Source organism: Microtus pennsylvanicus, chromosome 3 (genome assembly GCF_037038515.1).
Source record: "Microtus pennsylvanicus isolate mMicPen1 chromosome 3, mMicPen1.hap1, whole genome shotgun sequence".
NCBI lineage: Eukaryota > Metazoa > Chordata > Mammalia > Rodentia > Cricetidae > Microtus > Microtus pennsylvanicus.
The window spans coordinates 128,946,928-128,971,062 of NC_134581.1; the positions used below are offsets into that span (position 1 = coordinate 128,946,928).

The 24,135-nt window shown below is 39.2% G+C and overlaps 1 protein-coding gene across 1 annotated transcript in view; it reads left to right on the forward strand.

Moving 5' to 3' along the window:
* The first annotated feature begins 239 nt into the window (after positions 1-239).
* The window catches only part of Shoc1 (shortage in chiasmata 1), a 66,645-nt gene continuing 42,749 nt past the window's right edge, over positions 240-24,135 (forward strand). The window contains exons 1-7 of the mRNA XM_075967119.1: positions 240-299; positions 2,360-2,471; positions 5,264-5,345; positions 15,431-15,609; positions 19,383-19,536; positions 19,727-19,811; positions 21,137-21,290. Of these exons, the coding sequence (XP_075823234.1) occupies positions 255-299; positions 2,360-2,471; positions 5,264-5,345; positions 15,431-15,609; positions 19,383-19,536; positions 19,727-19,811; positions 21,137-21,290 (811 nt within the window). The 5' untranslated portion in view covers positions 240-254. The remainder of the gene's footprint in view (positions 300-2,359; positions 2,472-5,263; positions 5,346-15,430; positions 15,610-19,382; positions 19,537-19,726; positions 19,812-21,136; positions 21,291-24,135) is intronic.

The following is a 24,135-nucleotide window of genomic DNA, read 5'->3' on the forward strand; positions in this document are numbered from 1 at the left end:
TAAATTAAATTACAAGAGAAAATATAGAAAAATGTATAATAACATATTATTTTCATATTAGATTTTCAACCACAAAAATAAATGTTACTTTATACTCTTATAATTTAGGACCTTTTGAAAAATAAGTGAACCAAAGATTTGTGGTTAAGAGAGATTTCTTTTATTCTCAGCTTTGCTATTTTTCCAACATTTATTTTATTTATTTATTTTTATTTCTAGATAGTGAACTCTGTGTGTCTTTGAAGGGAAGAGCTATGTTTTCAGCATTCAAATATTATGCAATCGACTATTTACATGAGGTATGATGTTACTGCCTTCTATCCATTTACTAAGAAATATTCTTGAAAACATATTATGTGTATCTAGTATATGATAATTTTCAGTAATCCACAGGTTAATCTTTGGTTGCTTTCAGGGTCATTAAAATTACTTTAGGTTTTATAGCAATTAAATACTCATTGTGTGTATGTGTGTGTGTGTGTGTGTCTGTCTGTCTGTCTGTGTGTATACATATTCTTGCCGTAGTGTGTATGAAGAGGTTGAGAGGAAAACTTGCAAGAGTTGATCCTGTCTTTTTGCTGTGTGGGTCCTGGGGATCAAACTCAGCTCATCAGCATTGGTGATAAGTGCCTTCAATCTCTCAGCCATCTCACCCACCCTAGTCCAACATTTTTATGTTGTTTTGTTTTTGTTTTTCAAGTCAGGGTCTCTTTCTGAAGTCCTGGCTGCCCTGGAACTCACTTTGTAGACCAGGCTAAACTCAAACTCACAGAGATCCACCCACCTCTGCCTCCCTAGTACTGGAATTAAAGGTGTACACCATCACACCAGGCCTTAGTTTCAACTTTTAATGTATCTTTAAAAGTCCACTTTTGTAAGGGACTTTTGAATTAAATAATTGAATAGCAAAGTAAGTGTGAAACTACCTGAAGAAAATAACGAGACTTTTACAAGTTTTGAGGGTGTTTACTAACATTCTGAAGTGGTCTTCCTTTAAGAGACATGGGAAATGGTGGCACATGCCTATAATCCCAGTACTTGGAAAACTAAACAGCAAGATAAATTTCAAGCCACCCGGGGCTGTATAGTGGTACCCCATCTCAAAAAAAGAAAAGAATACACACACAAAAAGAAAGAACGGGTACAAAAATAATCCAAGTCATTGTTGTTGTGACAATAACAGTGTGTCTTGATGAAAAAGATACTTTGTCCATCTAGTGGATTATGTCATTTGATCAGTGTAAGTACCCACACATCAAATACAGGTTTTACAGCTTCACCATTAGCAAAATAATGTCAAGGGAAGCTGAGTGTCTTGAAAAGATGTCAGAGAGGAATTTGAAGTCCAGGTATATTGTTAATAAATATATTGCAGGAGATCACATAATAGTTTATTGTTCTTATGACCTTAAATGACAAGTTAAAATTTCATTTCCGTTATTACATTAACCTTCCCCATTGACCAGTACAAAAATATTGCAGTAAACTAAAACTCTGTTACACTTTATGAGATTAAAAAAATATAGATATAGTCATCTTTAGGTTTTATTTATTCTCTCATAACTGAGAGACACAAATATGCAGTTATAACATATGCTTGGATTACCTGGGAAAATGCAGATACTCAAGAGTTGTCAAAGATATTTTCTTAACTCATGGTTACTTATTAATGCTGGTGTATTGCACTCCATGGTGGAGGCTGAGAAATGTCAGCTCTTGCAGAAGGTGTGAGACATTATAAAGCTGATTAAGGTGTATTAAGAGCCACTCAAATAACAATATGAAGATCTGGCAAAATAAAATTGCTTAGCAAACAATAGAAAAAAATGATCTGAATATCCAAGGAGTCAGAGATGTCTTACTAATTCATGTTTTCACAAATTAGCTCCTTTCTGACCAAAGAAGAAAAGTAATACCTTCTGTGTTATCATATAGTTTATGAAAAACTTACCTCAGAAGTAATCGTAAACACAATTTATTAGATGTAAATTGTTTCTTATTACTTTCTTTTTAAATGAAGTACTAAAAAAGGTTTTTTCCTGTTTCCATGTATCTTTGATCCTCATTTTATATAGATCAGTTTAAATGATCTTTTATTCTACTTATTCTGAGATAGTGAAAATCTATCTATTGCTAAGTGATGTAATACTTTTTTTGGTCCAGCACACATATATTTTAGTGTATCATAGAAAAATATTTATAAGACAACTTGCTTATATTATCCTCAGTTACATGTTTCTTTAATTGGACATTTTATGACAAATGTATCAGTTTTAAAGAAATAATATCAGCTTATAACAATAATATTCTGATTATTAGTAAATAGTGTATGTTAAAATGATTTTACATTTTCATGCAGAACACAGTTAAAGAAAGGATTTGCAGAGATGCTTTATTGCTTCCGATCCCTCCGTGTTTAAATCAAGATAAAAATGTTATTGATGATGAATATAGAAGTCCATGGACAAGAGGTATGTTTTTATATCATACCAGTTACTTCAGTGTAGTAAACTAAGAAAATTAGGCCGTATGACTGAAGAAGGAAAAGGAGGAGATCGATGTGAACAAATTTTATGTGGTCTAAGACTCTGTAGAACAATAGCCTGAACGTTTGTGTGCCCTGGAGACCACACGACACAATTTAAGCCCCATTGTGATTGTATCAGAGGAGGGGTCATGAAGCTTGAGATTAGTGCTCCTGTATAAAATATCCCAAAGGATCCACTTTTCCTTTTTGTCTTGAGGACATAGCAAGAGGAAGTAGAAAGACTCTCCTTCAGATACCGAATCTGCTGATGTCTTGTTCCTGCACGTCCTACCCTACCATGCTGAGTAAATGGTCTCAGCTTGTGTCACCTAGTCTCTAGGATGTGTGCTGTAGCAGCTCAGACTGGCTAAAAAATTGCAAATATGAGAAACCCTTGGACAGTTTTAAGAAAAGGAATAAGAGAAACCAAATTATATTTCAGAAAGACAATTCTGGTTTTCTAAAAACAATGGGAAAGGTTGGGGGCTGGGAGTCAAAAGTAGAGACTTGGGGCCTAGCAAGACTGCTCAGTGGGTAAGGATTCTTGCTGCCAAACCTCACAGCCTGAATTTGAACCTTGGAACCCATGTGATGGGATGTGAGAACTGATTCTGACCTCCACACACACATTGTATCCTTGGAGTATAGTAAGAGGAGAATGGATTTGGGCAACATTTAAGAAATGCTTGTATGATGTAAAACCTTTGTTTTTTTCCTTTGGAAATAAGTCTATTGAGTACCATGAAAAGAGCAATAGGATTTCCAGTAATCAAAGTGCTGCCTCTTTGAAGTAAAATTTAACAATGAAGCAGTCCTCAATTTAAGATGGTGGTGGCCACCAGCACTGGAGGGACCACAGAGCCACAGAGGCAGAGGAAGATGAGTCTATAGAGCGTGCAATGTCTCCAGGACAACTAAAGCAGATCAGGTCTCATGGGAAGATGCTTTCAAAAAGTGGTCTCATGAAATTGGAAAAAAAAAATGGTAGAGTGGGGCCATGTGTGGTGGAAAGAAGCTAAACTAGAGGCGCCAGCAGGGGAGGGTGGGGGAGCTCATCTTGCTCAGTGGGGTCAGTCCTAGGCCCACAGCGGGGAGCCACCACCACTTCAGCTCTTGCCGTTTGCCCTGGAGGGGAGCAGGAAGGACAGAGAGGTGTGCAATGGTCTGGGGCTGGAGTGGGGGTGCCTCCAGCAGTGCTGCTCAACTTCAAGGTCACCCTGCCTCTGGGTAACAGCAGGAAGTCAGAGACAGGTCTCAGTGATAGCTGTGTTTACCCCAAACCTTGAACCAGACCAATGACCCCTTGCCGTAAGTATTTGCATGTAAAACTGTTTGGGCAAAAAAATTTTACTGTGTGACACACAACAGCTTGCAATGCCACTTTGATGGATGAATGTGCTACGGAGAGGGGGGAAAGGGTAGAATGAGTGGCGTGCACAAAGAGAGGCAGAACTAGAGATGCAGCAGGAACAGGTACTGGAAGTGGGGCCCATAGGGTGGCATGCAGCGGCTTGGAGCTCATGCAGGCTCTGTTCCCATGTGCTGCCCAGCTGCAAGAAAAGCTGGCTCTGAACAACAACAAAATATCAGAGAGGAAGAATAGTTCGGGTTTTGGAGTAAGCCTCCTCAAAAGACCTCCATCGTCCATGCTGATACGGGAGGGCAAGCTGGTGTCTGTGGTCAGTGCTGCAGGAGACCCTGCTAGTGTCCCTGTTTTTTGCTACTGTGGTCTTTGTTGCTGCCAGAGGCCATGTGAACGTCTGTAGCCTGTGCTCCCCCTAGAGGCCATGTGAACGTCTGTGGCCTGTGCTCCCCCTAGAGGCCATGTGAACGTCTGTGGCCTGTGCTCCCCCCAGAGGCCATGTGGATGTCTGTGGCCTGTGCTCCCCCGAGAGGCCATGTGGATGTCTGTGGCCTGTGCTCCCCCGAGAGGCCATGTGAACGTCTGTGGCCTGTGCTCCCCCGAGAGGCCATGTGAACGTCTGTGGCCTGTGCTCCCCCGAGAGGCCATGTGAACGTCTGTGGCCTGTGCTCCCCCTAGAGGCCATGTGAACGTCTATGGCCTGTGCTCCCCCCAGAGGCCATGTGGATGTCTGTGGCCTGTGTTCCCCCCAGAGGCCATGTTGGTGTCTGTGGCCTGTGTTCCCACCTAAGGCCACTGTTTTTCTCTGAGGCATGGATGAAGATGTAACATCTTCAAAGTAACAATGCTGGGAAGAAGACACTCGGACTGGGATACTACTCATGGTAGAATATGCAGGTGCATAGTTGCATATTCTGGGGCAAGAATATGATGTGGTCCCTCTTCTTAAGGAATAAAGGATCTAATCTAAGAAGTAATCTATAGATGCATAAAATTTCATTATAGAGCTGTCTATGATTAAATACCAAAGCTATACTTGCCATATCATGGACCTTCAAGGAGAGAACATCAGAATGAACTGGAATGATTAATGAAGGCCTTATAAGGCAAAGCATGAACTGTTGAACAGGGTGATCTGGGCATAGTGGTGTCTAAGTAAAGAGAAGCTATGAAAAGGAGGGAGTTATTGGTATACTCAGACGATACTTTTGGGGGGAAGCAGATTATAATGATGAGAATCAGATGGAAAAGTAAGTGTATGTTTGAACAAGTAAAGGTAACTCCATAATGAAGATGATGGATGTTTGGCTTTCTTATGTTAAGAGTAAAAGGATGTTTTAGAAACTAATGTTGCCTGTTCATTTTGGCCTCAGCTGCTTCATATCCGGAGGTGACAGATGATTCAGTCTTGGAACAGTGGACAACAAGGTTCTGTGTGGAGGATTTTCCTGAGAAGTATGTGTCCCTAATCCCTTTATCTGTAGAAGATAAACCGTAAGTTCTCCAGACACCGGGAAAAAGCCTGTTTACCTTCTCACACATTTTTACTTCAGTCTGAAAAAATGCCCTCATTGCAAACACAAAGAAGAGGCTAGTTGGAAATTATTTATAGCCTCTTTGTGTCCTTCCCTCATTTACCATACGTTATTAGTGTCTTCAATGATGTTTCAAAAGATACACAGAAATTAAGTGGTATTATACTTTTAGTCAATATGTCAATCTTTTGAGCAAAACTCTTTATTTTATTATTAAACTTCATTTATTAAAAATGCAGACTTAAGACTTTTTTTTTTTTGGTTTTTCGAGACAGGGTTTCTCTGTGGCTTTGGAGCCTGTCCTGGAACTAGCTCTGTAGACCAGGCTGGTCTCAAACTCACAGAGATCCGCCTGCCTCTGCTTCCCGAGTGCTGGGATTAAAGGCGTGCGCCACCACCGCCCAGCAAGACTATTTTCTAGTATATTTATCAGTATTGCTTATTGGTTTAGTCATCCTTCATATATTTGCATATTCATGTGCATATACAGGATACAAAACAAAAAAGGTGTAGTTATTCCTTCAAGAAACAAAACGGAGCAGAGACTTAGAAGTGAATCATCACAAGCCCTGTGCAGAGCATGCGGCAGAAGTAGGACATGGGGCAATCACAAAGGGAAGCTGCCTGTACAGTGTCAGCACAGAAACTATACTTCTCAGTTCTAATCCAAATCATTAATGGCTTAGTTCATGCGGAATGTGCATCAGACTTTTGTTATTACTCATATTTTCAAATTTTATAATGTAAATATTTAATTGCAATTAAAAGAACAAAAACCCCACCACATTTAATTGTATCTAGACTCTTGATTAAGTGAGCCCAAATATTCTATTTGTATCACCTACGACTTTACTAGTCAAGTTAAGAATATGATGAATATGATATAGGCCATGTTTACCACTTGAGTAGCCCCTGAGCAGCGAGGAAGCTAAAAGATGCACGTATCCAGTTCCCTGCACTGTGAATTCAAAGATGGAAGACTCAAGTGCTAGCAGCTTGGCTTCATTTTACCCTCACTCACTGCCGTCATTGGTGTGATGGCAAGGGACTCATGTTCCCTGCATATGTGAATCTCCTGAGAATCTCAGTAAAATGTAACTTCGGATTCAGCCAGTATGAGTTGGGCCTGAGAGTCTCCATTTTAAAATCCTGTTCCTAGATGTCCTACTGCTGGTCTAAGGCTCTCTGAGATCTTTGTTCAGTTAACATGGTAGGCCTGTGCGTGTATAAGTAGGAGAGATCAGCTTCTCAAAAAGACAGGAGCTGAGCTTGGGCTTGGCATTGAGGCGATGCCTCCTTGACACAAAATATTTGGGTCAGAGAATAAAACATGCCTGAAAGTGTAATGGGATGGAACAGTCACCTACCTAGCGAGAGCTGCAGCTATAGGAAAAGGGCTGTCTAAGAAGAGACATAACTGTAGTTTTGATTTACATTTTCCTGGTGGCTAATTATCTTAAACATATTTTCATGTAGTTCGCCATGAGTCTACCTTTTAGAAATGTCTAGTTGAGGTTTTAGCTTATTTTTAAAAAACTGGGCCTTGATTGCAGAACAGAATATAGTAGTTTGGATAATGATGTTGAGAAGCAGACACTGAATATAAAGTACAAGGGCAGTTTGGCAGTGTGTGGTTTGTATCCATATTTCATTTGTTTTTATTCTAACTAATAGTCTGCTGTATGGATAGATCACATTTCACTTACCCCATTCATTAGAAAGGACATGAAGGTTGTTTTTGCTTTTTGCAATTATGAGTAATTCTACTGTTAACATTCGTATACTTGTTTTTGTGTAAACAGTTATCTAGGATTGGAATTACTGGGTCACACAGTAACTCATGTTTAACTGAGGAACTGCCAGGTGCGATCCAATCGGCTGTACTATTTATACTCCTACAAAGTACTTTATCATCTGTCCTTTGTATTATAGCTGTACTAGCGAGTTAGAGGACAACACAAAAATAACTATAGGGTTGGGATCACAGGAAGTCATTGCCTCTCCAGCTTAAAGAAACAAAACCTTTGGCGGATGTGTCCTGCCACTTCCAAACTGGTCCAGCAGGGAAGGGTTCCAAGCTATTACTCTCCTACCTTTGACTTCCCACTAGAAACCAGAGGGGCAAAAGCCTGCTTGCTTTTGAGTGTTTGGTGTATATTCTTCCTTCAGGTGTGTGGTTTACAAATACGCTTGTCCTCTGGCTTGTCTGTTCACTTTCCTGATGCTATCCTTTGGAGCACACTTTCAAACTTTGATATTGTTCAACTTGGGTAGTTTTTGTTGTCATGAGTGCACTTAATATTATATGTAAGGAAAGTTTATATACTGCAATGTCATAAGAATTTACTCCTTTATTTTCTTCTATGTAGTTGCCCTACTCTTAGTCCCTCTTACTGACTTTCCAGTGCAGAGACACAGAAACAACAACAATGGACACAGCATGTTACGTGTGTGTGTGTCTAACAAATATATTCAAAGAGAAAGAAGTGGACTGTTATATAGAGAAATCTTGTCTTGGAAAAAAAAAGAAAAGGGAAAGAAAGAAAGGGGGGCTATTAACCTAAGAGTTGGGAACATGAGAGGAACTGGTGGAAGGAAAAGGAGGGAAAGTGATACACTTCTATTTCAATTAAAAATATTTTTAAAAAGACATAAACCTAGTGGACAATGAGGACTACTGAGAACTCAAGAACAATGGCAATGGGTTTCTGATCCTACTGCACGCACTGGCTTTGTAGGAGCCTAGGCAGTTTGGATGCTCACCTTACTAAACCTGGATGGAGGTGGGGGTTCCTTGGACTTTCCACAGGGCAGGGAACCCTGATTGCTCTTCGGGCTGAGGAGGGAGAGGGACTTGATTGGGGGAGGGGGAGGGAAATGGGAGGCAGTGGCGGGGAAGAGACAGAAATCTTTAATAAATAAATAAAAGAAAAAATAAAAAAAAGACATAAACCTAACTATAACCCACAAATGGTGTCCCAACAAACAGAATACAATCCTGAGTACTTGCCATGTCTTACAAAGTCTTTAATGGTTTGTTCTCTGCCTGTCTGCCGCCTCTATTCCAGTTACTCAGACCTTCCTCTTTTTCCTAGAATCCACCAAGCTTGTTTCCTGCTTTAGGCTTTTATGGCTCACTTCCCATCATTATACAGGTAGCTCCCAAAATAGCTCTTCAGTGGGCCTTAGACTAGCTGCATTCTCTAAGTGCACCAGCTTCATGGCTTGTGCACTTATGTCTGCATGGCTTGTGATATTAAGTATACTTCACTTTTCACTGCTGATGTTTACTTAGCTGTTCATCTGTCCTTGAGATGAACTTGTGAGAACAAGACTCTGTTTCCTAGTGCAGTGCGAGTTCCAAGGGTAGAGTCCACGCACGTTGTAGAGACTCATCGGCAGGAATTTTTAAGGAATTAATGCATCACAATGGGTAAAGTGATAACCCTCCCCCATGAATGATAATGAAAGAAAGCAGAAATGGTGCTGATGGGACATCTCAAAAACTCCACTATTCAAGGGTTAGGCAAAGGAGGAGGTTCCAGCGGAAAGAAAACGATAATGCTGGAAAAGGAGAAGCAAGGAGGACCAGGAAAAATTGATCTTCATGCCATTTGTGTCAAGAGAGTTGACTGGGTATTTTACCAAGCACCAGTTGTGTCAATGATACTTTTTTCTTTAAACATACTAGCTAAAAGCCTAGCTTCAGAAGTCTATGAAGATCCACATATAAGCAATTACTCTCAATGATTAATACATACAGATCTGGGAGTGTTAAACTAGTTCTTCTTGTATCTTGTATTTTCTTCAAGAATAAGGGAGAAATTTTACAGAAGTTTTTCTATGATTTTCCCTTTTATTGAAAATGGATTTTTTTCACATAATATATTCTGATTATAGTTTTCCTTCCCTCTACCCTTCCACATTCCACTCACTCTCCCCTCCCATCCATATCCACCTGCTTCTGTCTCAGTAGAAAACAAGCAGGCTTCTGAGGATGATAATAAGATAAGGCAAACATAAATGAACATGTTGGAATTGGACAAAAGAAACAGAAGGATACAAGTTTGAGAGAAAGCACAAGAAACAGAGACTCACTTCTTCACACACTTAAGAATCCCATTAAAACACTAAAGGGGGTACTGGACTGGGACCTCTGGAAGAACAGTCAGTGCTCTTAACCTCTGAGCCATCTCTCCAGCCCCAAATAAATAAATGTATATATGTGTGTGTGTGTGTGTGCGTGTGTGTGTGTTATATTATATATATATGGGTAAATATATATGTAATATAAAAGGAAAGATGTTTTATATATATATAATGAAAATAAGATTAAAAAATCCTTTTTTAAAGGAGAAGCTCTGACATGACACTGTAAGACAGTGAACCTCCAAAGAAACTAAATTTTCCTTTGGAAGTGGTTATCAACTGGAGATTACTTCTGGGTTAGGGATGAGGGCACGGTGTAACGGCGTAAACGAATGCAGATTGTAACAATATGTATATAGCTTTAATGGCGAAATAGACTTACAGAACCACCATTCCCACGGAGACCAGGAAAGCAGAAGCAGGGCCAGCTGGGAGCACGCTTGCCAAATTTATAGGCAAACATTAGCCCGAGGCGAACACGCCCCCTAAGGGGCGGGACTTATCCCTACAGCACGGTGTCTGCTTCTCTCAGCTCTAGGACCCCATCTGTTCCAGAATGATACAGACCGTGTGAATGCTGCCTCAGTCTCTGCACCCATGCATGTTGATTTAGGAACTTGTTTTCTTGGTGTCTACCATCCTCTCTGGCTCCTCTAATACTCTTTCTGCCTTCTCTTCCACCGAGTTCCCTGAGCTTCGAGGGGAGGGATTTGATGCAGACATCCTGTTTAGTTTCAATATCCCTCTCTGCCTAATGTCTATCTGTGGGACTCTGTATGTTCCTATCTGCTGCAGGAGAAGGCTTCTCTAGTGATGGCTGAGCAAAGCACTGATCTATGAGCATAACAGAATGCCATTAGGAGGTACTTTATTGCTATGTTTTTGGTTTTGTTTTTAGAAATAGTATTTGGTTTTGTCTTGGGTCCCTGGGCTCTCTAGGTTCAGGCTCTTGATCCTCCAAGCAGTATCAGCTATGGGTTCCATCTTGTGAAGTGGGACCTGAGTCAAATCAGATATTGGTTGGTTACCCCATCAAGCGTGTACCACCATTGCACTGGCACATGTTGCAGGCAGGGCACCATTGTAGATCAAAGAGTTGTGGCTGGGTTGGTATTTACATTTCTCCTTTGGTAGTGTGCAGACTGCCTTCCTGTACTAAAGACTTTGAGGTTGTATGTAGGAGCCAGCCCAACTTTCCATCTTCAATGGGTTGTGTAGGTGTTGTTTTCAAAAATGGGGCCTTGCTATCTGTTTGTGGAGAGCAACCTATAGTCTTAAAAACAGCCTGGGTTGTTTGGGGATCCACATGGGACCCCTTTGGCTAACAACTCAATTATAAGTAACCCCAATCCTGGAACTGGAAGCTTCATTTGGTGACAAGGGACAGCCATCTGGGGCTCTGTCTCCTCCATTAGTTGGCGATTTCATTTATATCGCCTTTACATATATATATATATATATATATTAGAAAGTTTCTACTATATTGTTTCCAAACTACCCCTCAAATGGCCCTTAATTTTAGCTGTCTCTCCTTGTATTCCCTCCCTCATCCCTCTCTTTCCCTTTCCCACTCAATCCTCCCATTGCAGCCCCCACCCCACCCAACCACAACTGTCTATTCTTTTCCGTTTCCTGAGGAGATCTATCTATCGCCCCAGTCCTTCACTCTAAAGCTAACCTTTGTGGTTCTACAGGCTGTAGCTTAGTTGTCATTGACTTAATATCTAATATTCATATATATGCGGTCTGGGTTACCTCAAACAGAATGACTTTTTCTGCCCGTTTATCTGTGAATTTCATCTTCTATAAACAGCTGAGTAATAGTACTCCATTGTGTAAATGGGCTGCATTTTGTGTACCCATTCATCTGCCGAGGGACATCTAGGTGGTTTCCAGTTTCTGGCTGTTATGAATAGAGCAGCAATGAACATGATTGAGCAAGTGTTTCTGTGGGAGGATGAAGTGTCCTTTGGGTATATGCCCAAGAGTGACATAGCTGGGTCTTGAGGTAGATCAATTCAATTTTCTTGAAGAAACTGCTACACTGATTTCCAAAGTGACTGTACAAATTTGCACTCTTACCAGCAATGGATGAGCGATCCCCTTGCTCCACATCCTCACCAGCATGAGCTGTCACTTGTTTTATTGACCTTAGCCATTCTGATAGGTATAAGATGAAATCTACAAATAGTTTTGATTTACATTGCAAGTATGTCCTTGTGGTTCTTTAAATCTCCTTGGTGTCTGTTGTTATGTCCCCCTTTTCATTTCTAATTTTGTTAATTTGGATATTCTCTCTTTGCCTTTTAATTAATTTGGATAACGGTTTGTCAATATTAATGAATTTCTCAAAGCACCAACTCTTTGTTTCATTGATTCTTTGTATTTTCTTTCTCTTGTTTGTTTCCATTTTCTTATTTTAAACCCAGAGTTTGACTATTTCTTGCTGTCTACTCCTTTGGGTGTGATTTCTTTTTGGTCTAGAGCTTTCAGACATGCTGTTAAGTTACTAGTATGAAATCTAGTATTTTTTTTTATAATTAGGGGCTTAGTTCTTGCCTCTTAAACCTGCCTTCATTGTGTCCTTTAAGTTTTGGTATATTGTGTATTCATTTTCATTCAGTTCTAGAAAGCCTTTAATTTCATAATTTCTGTCTTGACCCATTTTTCATTCAGTTGTAAGTTATTCATTTTCCATGAGTTTGTAAGCATTCTCTTTCTGTTGTTGATATCCAGTATGTGTAGTCAATTTTGGAGAGAGTTCCATGAGGTGCTGAGAAGTCATATTCTTTTGTGTTTGGGTAAAATGTTCTGTAAATATTGGCTAGATCCATTTGGTTTATGACATTGCCTGCTCCAACATTTCTCTGTTTAGTGTCTATCTGGATGACCTGTCTATTGGTGAGACAGGGGTATTGGAGTCTCCCACTATCAGTGTGTGAGGGTCAATATGTGATTTCAGTTATGGTAGTGTTTCTTTCATGAACTTTGGGGCCCTTGGGTTTGGAGCTTAGATGTTAAAAACTTTAATGTCCTATAATGAATATGTAGTGTCCTTCCCTATCTCTTCTGATTAACTTTGATTTGAAGTCTGTTTTGTCAGATACTAACACAGCTACACCAGCTTGCTTTTTAGGTCCATTTGCTTACAATATCCTTTTCCATTCTTTTTTCCTGGGGTGATGTCTACTTTTTATATTAAGGTTTGTTTCTTGGTGCAGCAGAATGATGGATTCTGATTTTTGCATCCGTACTGCTAGTCTTTTTATTGAAGAATTAGGGCCTATGATGTTGAGAGCTATCAATGAGCAGTGTCTGTTGATTCCTCTGACTTTGCTCCTGTGGTGTGTGGACTTTCTAGCCAACCTCTGCAGATCTTGTCTGCAGAACCTGAGATCTGAGGACCCGAGAGAATGGGGCAGACTGCAGTCTCATGCTGCAGACAGCCTGACTTCATTTGCAGTCTGCTTTATACGCGGATAAAGCAAAGGAAGCAATGTTCTGAGGAAGGTTGTTTGAGTTCACAAAAACACGTAAATAAACGCCAGTAAGCATGTACTAAACATTGACAGAGCAGCCCTTTCACTGAATTTTCTCAGGACAGACCAATTTAAACACAATTGCCTGGCACAGACTATAGATTATATCTGGAAAGCATGAACGCAAGGCAGAAGGCCGTATCCAGATTGAGGGCACATTGACAAGATTGGGTTCTATAGCTGTGCTCTGACATCCAAAAAGAAAAAACATATCTTATGAATTAAATGTAAATGTTTGTCACAGAAGGCACGAACTCATATCCAAGACCAATCCAGGGAACAAAATGCACCTGAGGTAAAAGGCCCCCTGCATTTTCCCTGGAGCCTCTCACAGTTCCCCAAGGCATTGTTCACCATGGCTCATCCTTGTGACCATGTTCAGACAGTGGAGTGTGTATGTGTGTGTTTTCTGTCTTGATTTTCTTGTCTGGGATTATTTATTTCTTACGTTTTTTTTTTTAGGTGTGGTTAACCTGTTTAGGTTGGAGTTTTTTCTTTGTAGCTCCTTCTGCATGGCTAGATTTGTAGATGATTCGTTAAGGACTCACTCATTTCCTCTTTAAGGAGCTCTGTCATAGTCATAAAGGCTGTTTTGTGATCCCTCTTGTGCTCAGCTACATTGCCATACTCGGGCCTGTTGTGGCAGTTGTTGGGCTCTAATGGAAACATACTGTCCTGGCTGTTATTGATTGTGTTTTTTATTCTGGTGCCTAGACATCTGGATTTGGGAAGATATTAATTCTTGGTGCTGATATCTGGTCTTGTCTTTGTTGGGTAGATGTTTTGTTTTGTTCCTGCGTTTCTGATGCCCTCTCTTGTTCTTAGGAGAGTATGGTGGCTATGTGTTGCCCAATAGGAAATTCTTCTGGGTTCCTGATAGGTGAGGTTACTGGGGGTTCCAGGTAAAATGTGTTTCTAGGTATTGGGAGCTGACATTTAGGAATGTGGATGGGCTAGGAGGGAGGAAGGCAGAGTGTTCCACCAGAACCTGCTTAGCCCCTGAGAATAAGGGCAAAGAGTGAGGAGAGGCTACAGCAGGAAGTCAGCAGATGAGCTAAAGATGAAATTGGGATGGGGTGAGATTAGGGGACTGGACCTGTTGGAGCTGGGGGAGGGGTGAGGATATGTAGTTAACCTACTTGCTTCTTTGGCCTGAGCGACCCAAGGGCTCCAGGGAGTATCTGCTGGAGTTGGAGGTGGAAGGGGCAGGTGCTCTGCTACAGAGCCAGGGATAAGACTGGGGAGGGGGGATTTGGACTTGAAGGAACTGAGAGAGGGGTAAAGATCTGCAGTTGGCCTACATGTTTCCTGGGCTGGAGTGGCCTGAGGGTTCCCAGGGAATAGCTGCTTGGGCTTGGGGGCTGGGATAAAACAATGAGGTGGGGGTTAGGAGGGGAAGATCTGAGTGATATTGAATATAAAATAAAATGGAAGTCTGGCAATGAGTGGCAGAAGTTGCAAATAAATAAATAAAAATGAATCTATGTAACTTCTCCAAAACTTCATCTGTTTTTCGGAAGTGCATTTTGGGGAAATGATTGGCTAAGCATACAAAAATGGTCTTTGTATTATTGCTCCTAATAACAGTGACGAGAACCTTCAACTTCCAGGAAGGGAGAGCTGATGAAGTAACTGACAGTTACTATTAAGTGTGGTAGCTTTCATCACTTTAACAGAGTACTTGAAACAATTAACTTAGAGAGGATTTATTTTGGTTTGCAGTTTTAGAGTTTCTGAGCATGCTCCATTGATCTGGGCCTGTGGTGAGCCAGTGCAGTGGCAGGAGACCATGGCAGAGCAAGAGTGCTCTCTCAGCTCATGGACCAGAAGCGGGAGAGAAAAAGGGAAGGGTCAGAGTCCCACTGTCTTGTTTAAGGACATACCTCTAGGGCTCCAAACTTCCCAGCTGGTTCTGTCTTTATAAGCTCTCCTGCCTCCCAGTAATGCCACTCAGCACACCAGGCCTTTAACACATGGGCCTTCGAGAAGTTATACAAGATCCAAAATATAGCAATGATAAATGGATTTCTGCTCTTCACTCAAATAGAGAGTCAGTCAAATAGAAGGACAGTGGTTAACATGTGAATAGGCTCCTTATTCACAGCTGGGTAGGAATAAACAGGTTATAGATTACTATATATGTAAATACTGTGTAATTAGAAATTTGTATAATTTTGCATTCCTTTCGAGTGGAGCTACAGATAATTTTCTTAGTATCCATTGGAATTTGGCAAATTTTACATAGTGAACATGTACTACTTACTAATAAAAATGTCTTCAGATATATACATATACAATCAATAATTTTATGTCACAGAAAGACAGTTACAGGAATGATAATTAACGGTACGTTTGAGGAAATTGTTCCCAGTTCCAACCCAAACTCTCCAACTGGAATAGAGGATGTCAGCTCATCCCTCAGTAAGGACCACAGAGAAGACTTTACACCTATCAAGTGCTCCCCACACTACCCGGGAGTGAAAGCCGAGCACCAAGGTAGGAAGTGGTAAGACGTTTCCTATTAATGTACATAGATTAATTTCTATGTGCCTTTGTTCAGTTGTATTTTAAATCTACCTACATGGTTACAGGTCTGAGTTTTGCCATGCTAACAGTATTTTCTCTTTCATACTAATATACTTTTCGCAAATTGATTTCTTGTAGTTTAAGTTTGCTGAAACTCAAAATGTACAGATTTGAACATGGTGTGTTCCAGCATGTTCTGGAATGTCATTGGCTTTGAGTCCAGATCTCGTGATATGGAAGTGTAGTGGGACATTAAGTTTTGGATTCTGAAGTTATGCTTGTTTGTTATTTCTCAAAACATCTAATATATGTGAAAGCCAAGTTCAAGTCATAGATGGAGTTATGGTCAGACTAGGCCAAGAAATGCACCAGGTTTTAAAAGGTTGTTGTCAGTACCGACTAAAATTATGTTTTATCCAAACTATTTTCCAATCTACACTCTAGCAAGTCGAGTTCTTCACAGCTTGCCAAGAACTGGCTTTCTTGTATTATAATGGCCTCTTCTGTGTTTAGTGACAAAACTTGAAGGTCTTTCATATAATCACTCCTGCTATTTAAGAAATGCTATGCCTAGGAGTGGTGGCACACACTACAGAGTAAGCTCCAGGGCAGCCAGGGCTACTTAGAGAAACCCTGTTTTGAAAAGTGTGGGGGGGGGGGAGTATTTTGAGCATGAAAAAAATAGCTCAGATGTTTTGCTGTTGTTTTGATGTGATGCAGTTTGGGGAAAGCCGTTATTGAGGCTTAGGGTGAATTATGGTTTATTTTCCCTATAATTTCTCTTGATTTATTAAAATAGTTCTTGTAAAATTTTGTGGAGATGAAAATATATTTATATTAAATTATGTATGTAGAGAGAGGTGATTTATAAAAACTATCAGGCTAAACACAAAGAGCTGTTATTATTCTTGTGGCAAACTATAAGCTATTGTTGGATAAAATCAATTAGCTAAGGGGAAATAATGTTTAACTTGTTTTCCTTTGGTGTCCTTGTCATAACATTACTTTATTATCTTCATAATCTAATATATTTTCTCTGTAGTTACATATGTTGTTCACGTCAAACACGTGGATAGATACCCATCATTTCACTGAGGTTAATCTTGGCGGTGAAAGTGTTTCCCATGATTTTGTCCCTAGCTTTAGCACCACTAGTATAATTTGAGAATACAAACCTTATTCACGCCACCCTTATCATCACTGGATATGTTACTGCTGTTACCATGGTAATGCACATAAACCAGTGTGATGGGAAAATGTATATTTATTTAGATTTAAAAGTTATTAGTATGTATTGGCTATTTTTCTTTTGTGAAATGATTTCTCCTTTTTTTCTTGCATGTGTTTTTATATGTAAAGATACCAATGTTTCCTAATGCATTTAACTTTAATATGATCAGTTCTGCTGGTGTTTTGTTTTATATATTTTTGTATTGCATTTGTCTTGGAACAATTTTACTTTATTCTTATCTATTATATAACTTTTCTTTTGTTTAAGGTGTTTGCTTTGAGGCAGTGTCTTGCTATATAGTCCTGGCTGGTCTAGAACTTACTGTGTAGACCAGACTGCTTTAAACTCACAAAAATATACCTGCCTCTGCCTCCTGAGTACTGGGATTTTAGGTGTGTACCACAGCACCCACTAATTTTTAAATAGGGATATTTTAAAAATATTTTGGCATTTGTCTCAATATTATTTAGCTAAGAGTCTTTCCCACCACCAGAAATTCTGCTTATATTAAGTGTTAAGTTCTTACCCATTTCCAGCTTTATTCTGGGTTTCATATTGTTCTGTCTGGTGTGTTGGTGTCACATAGTTTGAGCTCTTATAGACAGACCTGTGATGTGTGTTAGCAGTCTCTCTCTTGTTTTTTTCCAACTTCATGTGTTTATTTGTCTGGATTTACTTTGGAGTCACTTTCCCCAAATGTTCCCAGTCACGCCTCTGGAAAATTAATATCACGTCATTTAGGATATTTTCATTAGCTTTCCTAACTGGGGGTGGGTTGGGAGTGGGGGATTGTTTGTCTTGCCTTTTATTCAATTTTTTTAGAAAAATTCTCAACGGTTACCCATTAGGAAATCATTATTTTAGTAATTTCTACACAAACATGGAATTCTTACTGTTTTAATCTAGCTAACTTGACTTTTCTAAACAGACAGATGTAATTTTTGCAAAAAATCGTCCTGTCTTCCTTCTTGTCACTGAGCCTCTTTTCCTGCTTCTTTCATAATTGACCAGATTTGTATTTCCTGCACGTCATTTTCTACAGCATAGTAAAACAGTGTGGAGCACACATAGTTGCTGTGAAGTAAGAACTCTGGGAATACAGTACAGCCTTAGTTGTATAAGGAAGCTACCATGCCTTGGTGAAAACAGCCTTTGTCTGGCTGTGGTGAGATGCTGACATCTAGTGGCTACATCAAAAATGGTAGTTGAATCTCGGGGACTGAAAGGGTCAAGGAAGGATGAATGCTTGGAAAACAAGACTCATCAGTGACATGAGATGGCCCCATGCAGTAAAATATCAGGATGTGGCTTTATCTGGTGTGACAGCCCCAGAGCTTGTGATTGGAGAATTAAAGAGGATATGGGCATATAAATAATGCTGTTTTCACCTTCAACATGACTTTATCAGTACTTTGCAGAATGGGTGAATTATATGAACAATCAGCCCCTATTTTTCTCAGATAATCCCTGCTTTGATGTGGACTTGGTTGAGGATCTTTCAGCAGTATCACATTATGAGATTGGCAGGAACTTAAATTATTTGGGTGGTCTCTTAGGAGGCTAGTTTATCACAAGTTCTTCGATTCTTACATTCAGCATGGGCAAGGGATGCTCCCTGGCTGCTTCTCTTCTGTCACGTATCAACTAGGTACATACATATCACTTATGTAGTTGGTCATGAGACGTCACTACCTGAAAACTACATGCTATTCCTCTCCTGAGACCTGCTGCCACCACTTAACGGAAAGACTACTGCCCAGAACAAAAGATAATACATTCGTCACACTCAAGGCATCTTTCATGGTGGAGACTTTAACTTTCTGAGTGCTTCCTTCTCTGAACATACATTTTCCTTTCCCTTTCTGCTGAGAAACTTATTGAAGAAGGGGGCCAGTTTACTGTTCCCTTGCACAGCTCAGAAACGCTCACACAACCAACCAAGATTCTAAAGTAGCACAAGCATAGCAGGTTGGGATAGAAAAGGAGTTTCAGCTCATCAGTTAACTATTATCAGTGGTGTTTTAAATATGTAAAGTATGTCATCATTTCCAAGTAGATGCTTCAGGATATAGTTTTCATTCCTTTATAGTGATGGACTCAGTGCTTTCAAGTGTAGGCTCTCTAGACCATATTCATTCATTGTATGTCCTCACAGATGAGATGATCCCGAAAACAGAAAACCAGACTCAGCCAGAGGCCAATACTTTTATTTCTTTACACTTTTGGTACTAGTTTCAAGTAGAAAATATTTTCCTCTATTAATTAAGCCAGTCTTTGTTGATAAAGTATATGCCATTATACTACTACTCTTTCAGAACATTTGTCTCCAACTTCATGTACTAAATACGATATTTTATTGAGCTATTCCTTTTGTCTGGGTATTATATTCTGTGTTTTATATTCATAGTATAAAGGAGAACTAATGATTTCAATGTGTTTGAAAAACCCATTAATATTTAATTCTAGCTCTCTGGTATAACTATTAGATTTTTAATTCCTTATTTCTTTTCAGGATTACTTATTGATGAGGAATTGATTTTTATAAATAAGGCAGTGGACGATTATCTACCAACTGTGGATACTATCTTGAGCAGACTGAAGCTCTATCAGGTTAAGGATCCGCTTTTAGATTTCAAAGAACAGCTCAGTGGAAAGGATCAGTTCACGTATGTAACTGCCTGATATTGCTTTTATACATGAGGTCATTCTTTGAACAGCCATAGGTTTAGATGCTGTTGGCAAGGGTTCCATCACTTCATCTCAGCTCACATGTTAAACTTAGTGTGTTTTGATTGGCAATATTTGTTAAATGATTTTAGTAAGCTTTAACTAATCTTGTTTTATTTTTTATTTAAGGGAGTGTTTCTCTGTTCAAGAACGGTTGGAACCTTCTGTAAGAGATTTCCATATGGCTGAGGAGACCTTTTGTAAGAAGAAACTAGTATGTTTCAATAGAATTGTAACATCTGTTTTCTGTAATGTATTTGTAGAAGGAAGGGAATACGCCTTTATAAATTTTAGGAATTTATTTTGCGTGTTTACAACCTTATACTAAAATTTTTTGATACTAGGTTGAATATGTGTCAATTATGGAGCCAAATTAACTTCCAAATAATGATTCTCAGCCTTAGCTTGAGGTTGAAGTTGGATCTACCCAGTTATATTCTGATTTAATTGGTCTGGTGGGAAGTGCAGGTACAGAGAATTTTCAAACCTCTGTTAGTAATTTTAGTTACTATACTTGGCATAGAAATTTAAGTAGTTAAATTTAAAAGTTATAAACTTAACTATATGGGCATTCTAATTTAAACACACATATCATGTTTTGTGGAAAACAGAATAATTTTATACATTGGGCCTTTTCTTAATCCATTCAGAGGATACACATACACACACAGTGCATAAGGGCTTCATTACAGATAAAATGTGACAGGTTGGTGAGGACATTAGTTTGTTCATTGCCTTACTGACTCCAGCCCCCTCGCTTGTTGATTCTAGTGGTGCAGTCTCGCTTGCTGGAGAATATTGTCTTTGGGGTGCAGTAGAAATGAACTCCATTCTATCAGCTATTCAGCTTATGCCATTTTCTATTATTTTCTGTAGTAATTCTTTTTAATTTAGAATATCTAAATATTTTATTAACCAAAAATATAACACACACATAATTAGAGATACTGTGTATTGATAAGGTGTTGGGATTATAGAAAATATTACTCAAGGAAAGAATTGCATGTAAGATGTATTTATTTTTGACTGCTAAACATCTGTATAACATTTAAAATAGACGCCGGGCGATGGTGGCGCACGCCTTTAATCCCAGCACTTGGGAGGCAGAGGCAGGCAGATCTCCGTGAGTTCGAGACCAGCCTGGTCTACAAGAGCTAGTTCCAGGACAGGCTCCAAAAAACCACAGAGAAACCCTGTCTCAAAAAACCAAAAAAAAAAAAATGTTTGGGGCTGGAGAGATGGCTCAGAGGTTAAGAGCATTGCCTGCTCTTCCAAAGGTCCTGAGTTCAATTCCCAGCAACCACATGGTGGCTCACAACCATCTGTAATGGAGTCTGGTGCCCTCTTCTGGCCTGCAGGCATACACACAGACATAATATTGTATACATAATAAATGAATGAATAAATAAATAAATAAACATTTAAAATAGAATATTACTTAAGTTTAAATTTTGTGTGACCCTGTTTAAACAAACACATCCATTTAATATATTTATGTGGAACTATCTCTTAAGTTTTTTTAATGTTACATTATTTCAGCCATCAGTTTTTCGTTATGAGTTTGAATTCTTAATATCTACAATCCCCAAACAAGAAATTCCCACTCTATTACTATCAGAACTGAAGGAATCATTAAACTCAATACCTGAAATAATGGATCATGAAGATGAAAATGAAAAACCTTTCAAAAGAGGTGAGAATTTATTTAGAAAAGTGTTTCATGTAAAAAACTACGTTATTGAGTTTTTATTTATTAAAATACTTTATAGAGATGTTCTGTAAGTTACATGTTGAAGTATCAGGATCATTAATTACTGTTAGACTCTTTACATATTGATCACATTATTGCTATTTTTCTGGTGTTGGAGTTTGGATCAGGGCCTTCATGTGCTAGACAAGAATTCTGCCATTGGGTTACATTCCCAACCCTGAGCACCCAACTTAGATTTGTTTATTCTAGACATTCAGTGAAAATACAGCCATGCAATGTGTGGTCTTCCTGTGTCTGGCCTCTTTCACGAACCATAATTTTTCAAACTTATATTATAGAATGTATCAGTACTTCATTGGTTTTTATAGCCAAATAATATCCCATTGTAGAGATGTTTTCTCACAATTTATTTACCTACACATCTTTTGATAGACATTTGAATTGTTTATATTCTTTAGCTATTATAAATAAACTTACTATGAATACTTATGTACATGTTTTTTCTGTATACATATATTGTCTTAGTTGGGGTTTCTATTGCTATGAAGAGACACCATGACCATGGCAACTCTTACAAAGGGAAAACATTTAATTGAGATGACTTATATTTTTAGAGGGTCAGTCCATTATTCATGGTGCCAACATGATGGCACCTGAGAGTCCTACATCTTGATTTACAGGCAATAGGAAGTAGTCTATCTCATTGAAAGTAGCTTGAGCATAGGAGACCTTAAAGCCCACCTCCACAACGACACACTTCTTCCAATAAGGCCACACCTTCCACTAGTGCCACTACTTTTTAATTTTTTTCAAACCACCACATTCCATTCCTGGCCCCCAAAGACTTGTATCCATATCATAATGCAACAATATATTCAGTCCAACTTCAGAAGTCCCCATAGTCTAAAACATCCTTAAACTTAATGATGTCTAAAGTTCAACTGTTTAAAGCCTCTTCTGAGAGTCACACAATCTCTTAACTCTAATCTGTAAAATAAAATTAAAAGGCAGATCACATACATCCAACCAAAAATGGCACAAGGAATACATTACCATTCTAAAATGTAGGGAAGGGAGCATAGTGAGAAAATACTGAACCAAAGCAAGACCAAAAACCAGCTGGGCAAACTCCAGACTCTGCATATCTCTATGTCTGATGTCAGAGCAGTCTTCAGATCTCCAATTCCTTTCAGCTTTGTTGACTGTAACACACTTCTTTCTTTTGGGCTGGTTCCACTCCCTGTTAGTAGCTCTCCGTGGCAGGTATCCCAAGGCTCTAGCATCTCCATCATCTTGGTGTCTCCAAGACAATCCAGGCTTCACCTTCACAACTTCATGCAGTGGCCTCTCTAGTTCTTCATTCAGGGACACTCCTGACATATTCCTGACCTCAACAGCTTTCCTTAGTCACAGAGGCAGCAGCCTGATGTAGTGGGGCCATTTGATGAAGTGGGTGAGCTTTCTTTGGCACTGCAGGTCCTGTCCAAAACAGGGTCACCACATTTTCAGCTTCTTCACGACGGTGGGGACCAGGACCACCTATATCTTTGACTTTCTTTCCGTAGGGCACTTTGTTTTGGCTGGAGGAGAGGAAAGAAAATTGTCTCCAGTTTTATATTAAGGTGTTTGGTCCATTTTGAGTTGACTTTTATGATAGGTTAGAGAGAGGCCTGGCTTCATTCTTTTGCTTGCGGATATCCAGTTTCCCTAGCACCATTGTTAAAGAGGCTGGGTTTTCGTGGTTGTTGTTTTTAATGTGTTTTAATGTTTTTGTCAAATAATGAGGTGGCTGTAGTTGTGTAGGTTTACTTCTAACCACGCCCATCCCCCTAAGTCCCTGTCTCTTCCACCAGCTGCACTTCCTTTCTTCTTCTTTTTTCTTTCCTGAAGAGGAGTGTATCTGGAGAAAAGGGAAGGTCTGGGATGGGACTGGGAGGAGTGGAGGAACATTATAAAGAAAACCCTATGGTTTAGGAGGAAGCAATGCCATGCTAATGCAATTATAATTTCTATTCTGGCAGAATACAAGCTTTTTAGAAGCCAGGATAGAGAAGAAAATTCCTGTGCATGGTGTTACATATGGCTGAGGCAGGAGGATTATGAGGTTTAGCCCAGCCTGGGCTAAGTAATTAAACCCTGCCTCAAAGTTAACGGGATGGAGGTAGGGGAAAAGAGAAAAAATGTGTTATGGTCAAACTATATCCTATCCCTAGATTCTTTTATATATATATATTTATTTATTTATTATGTATACAATAGTCTGTCTGTGTATATGCCTGAAGGCCAGAAGAGGGCGCCAGACCTCCTTACAGATGGTTGTGAGCCACCATGTGGTTGCTGGGAATTGAACTCAGGACCTTTGGAAGAGCAGGCAATGCTCTTAACCACTGAGCCATCTCTCCAGCCCTATCCCTAGATTCTTATTAGCAGTATAAGTTAAGATGAACATGGCAACATCATATGGCTGCGTATTCATGAGGCATTGCAAAAGAGACCTGAGAGCATCTTCAGAACTCATATTATAAAATAAAGAGAAGAATTGTTGATTGCCATTCTTCAAAATGAGCATTAATAAAATTGAAAGACACAGTAAAGCAAACAGATAAGCTGTAAAGTGGAGAACAAAGGGGTAAAGTCCTATCATCTTATATTGTCAAACTTTGATGTTAAGGCTTGATTTAAATAATTTGTCTTGGGTTAAATTTGCAAATTTCAAAATACATGATAAAGTAGTAAAAAGTGATATTTGAAATGTAAAACAAAATAAAGTTAGCTGTATTTTCCTTCTGCAATTTTTTTTTTTTAATTCTGCTATGTCCTGCTAATG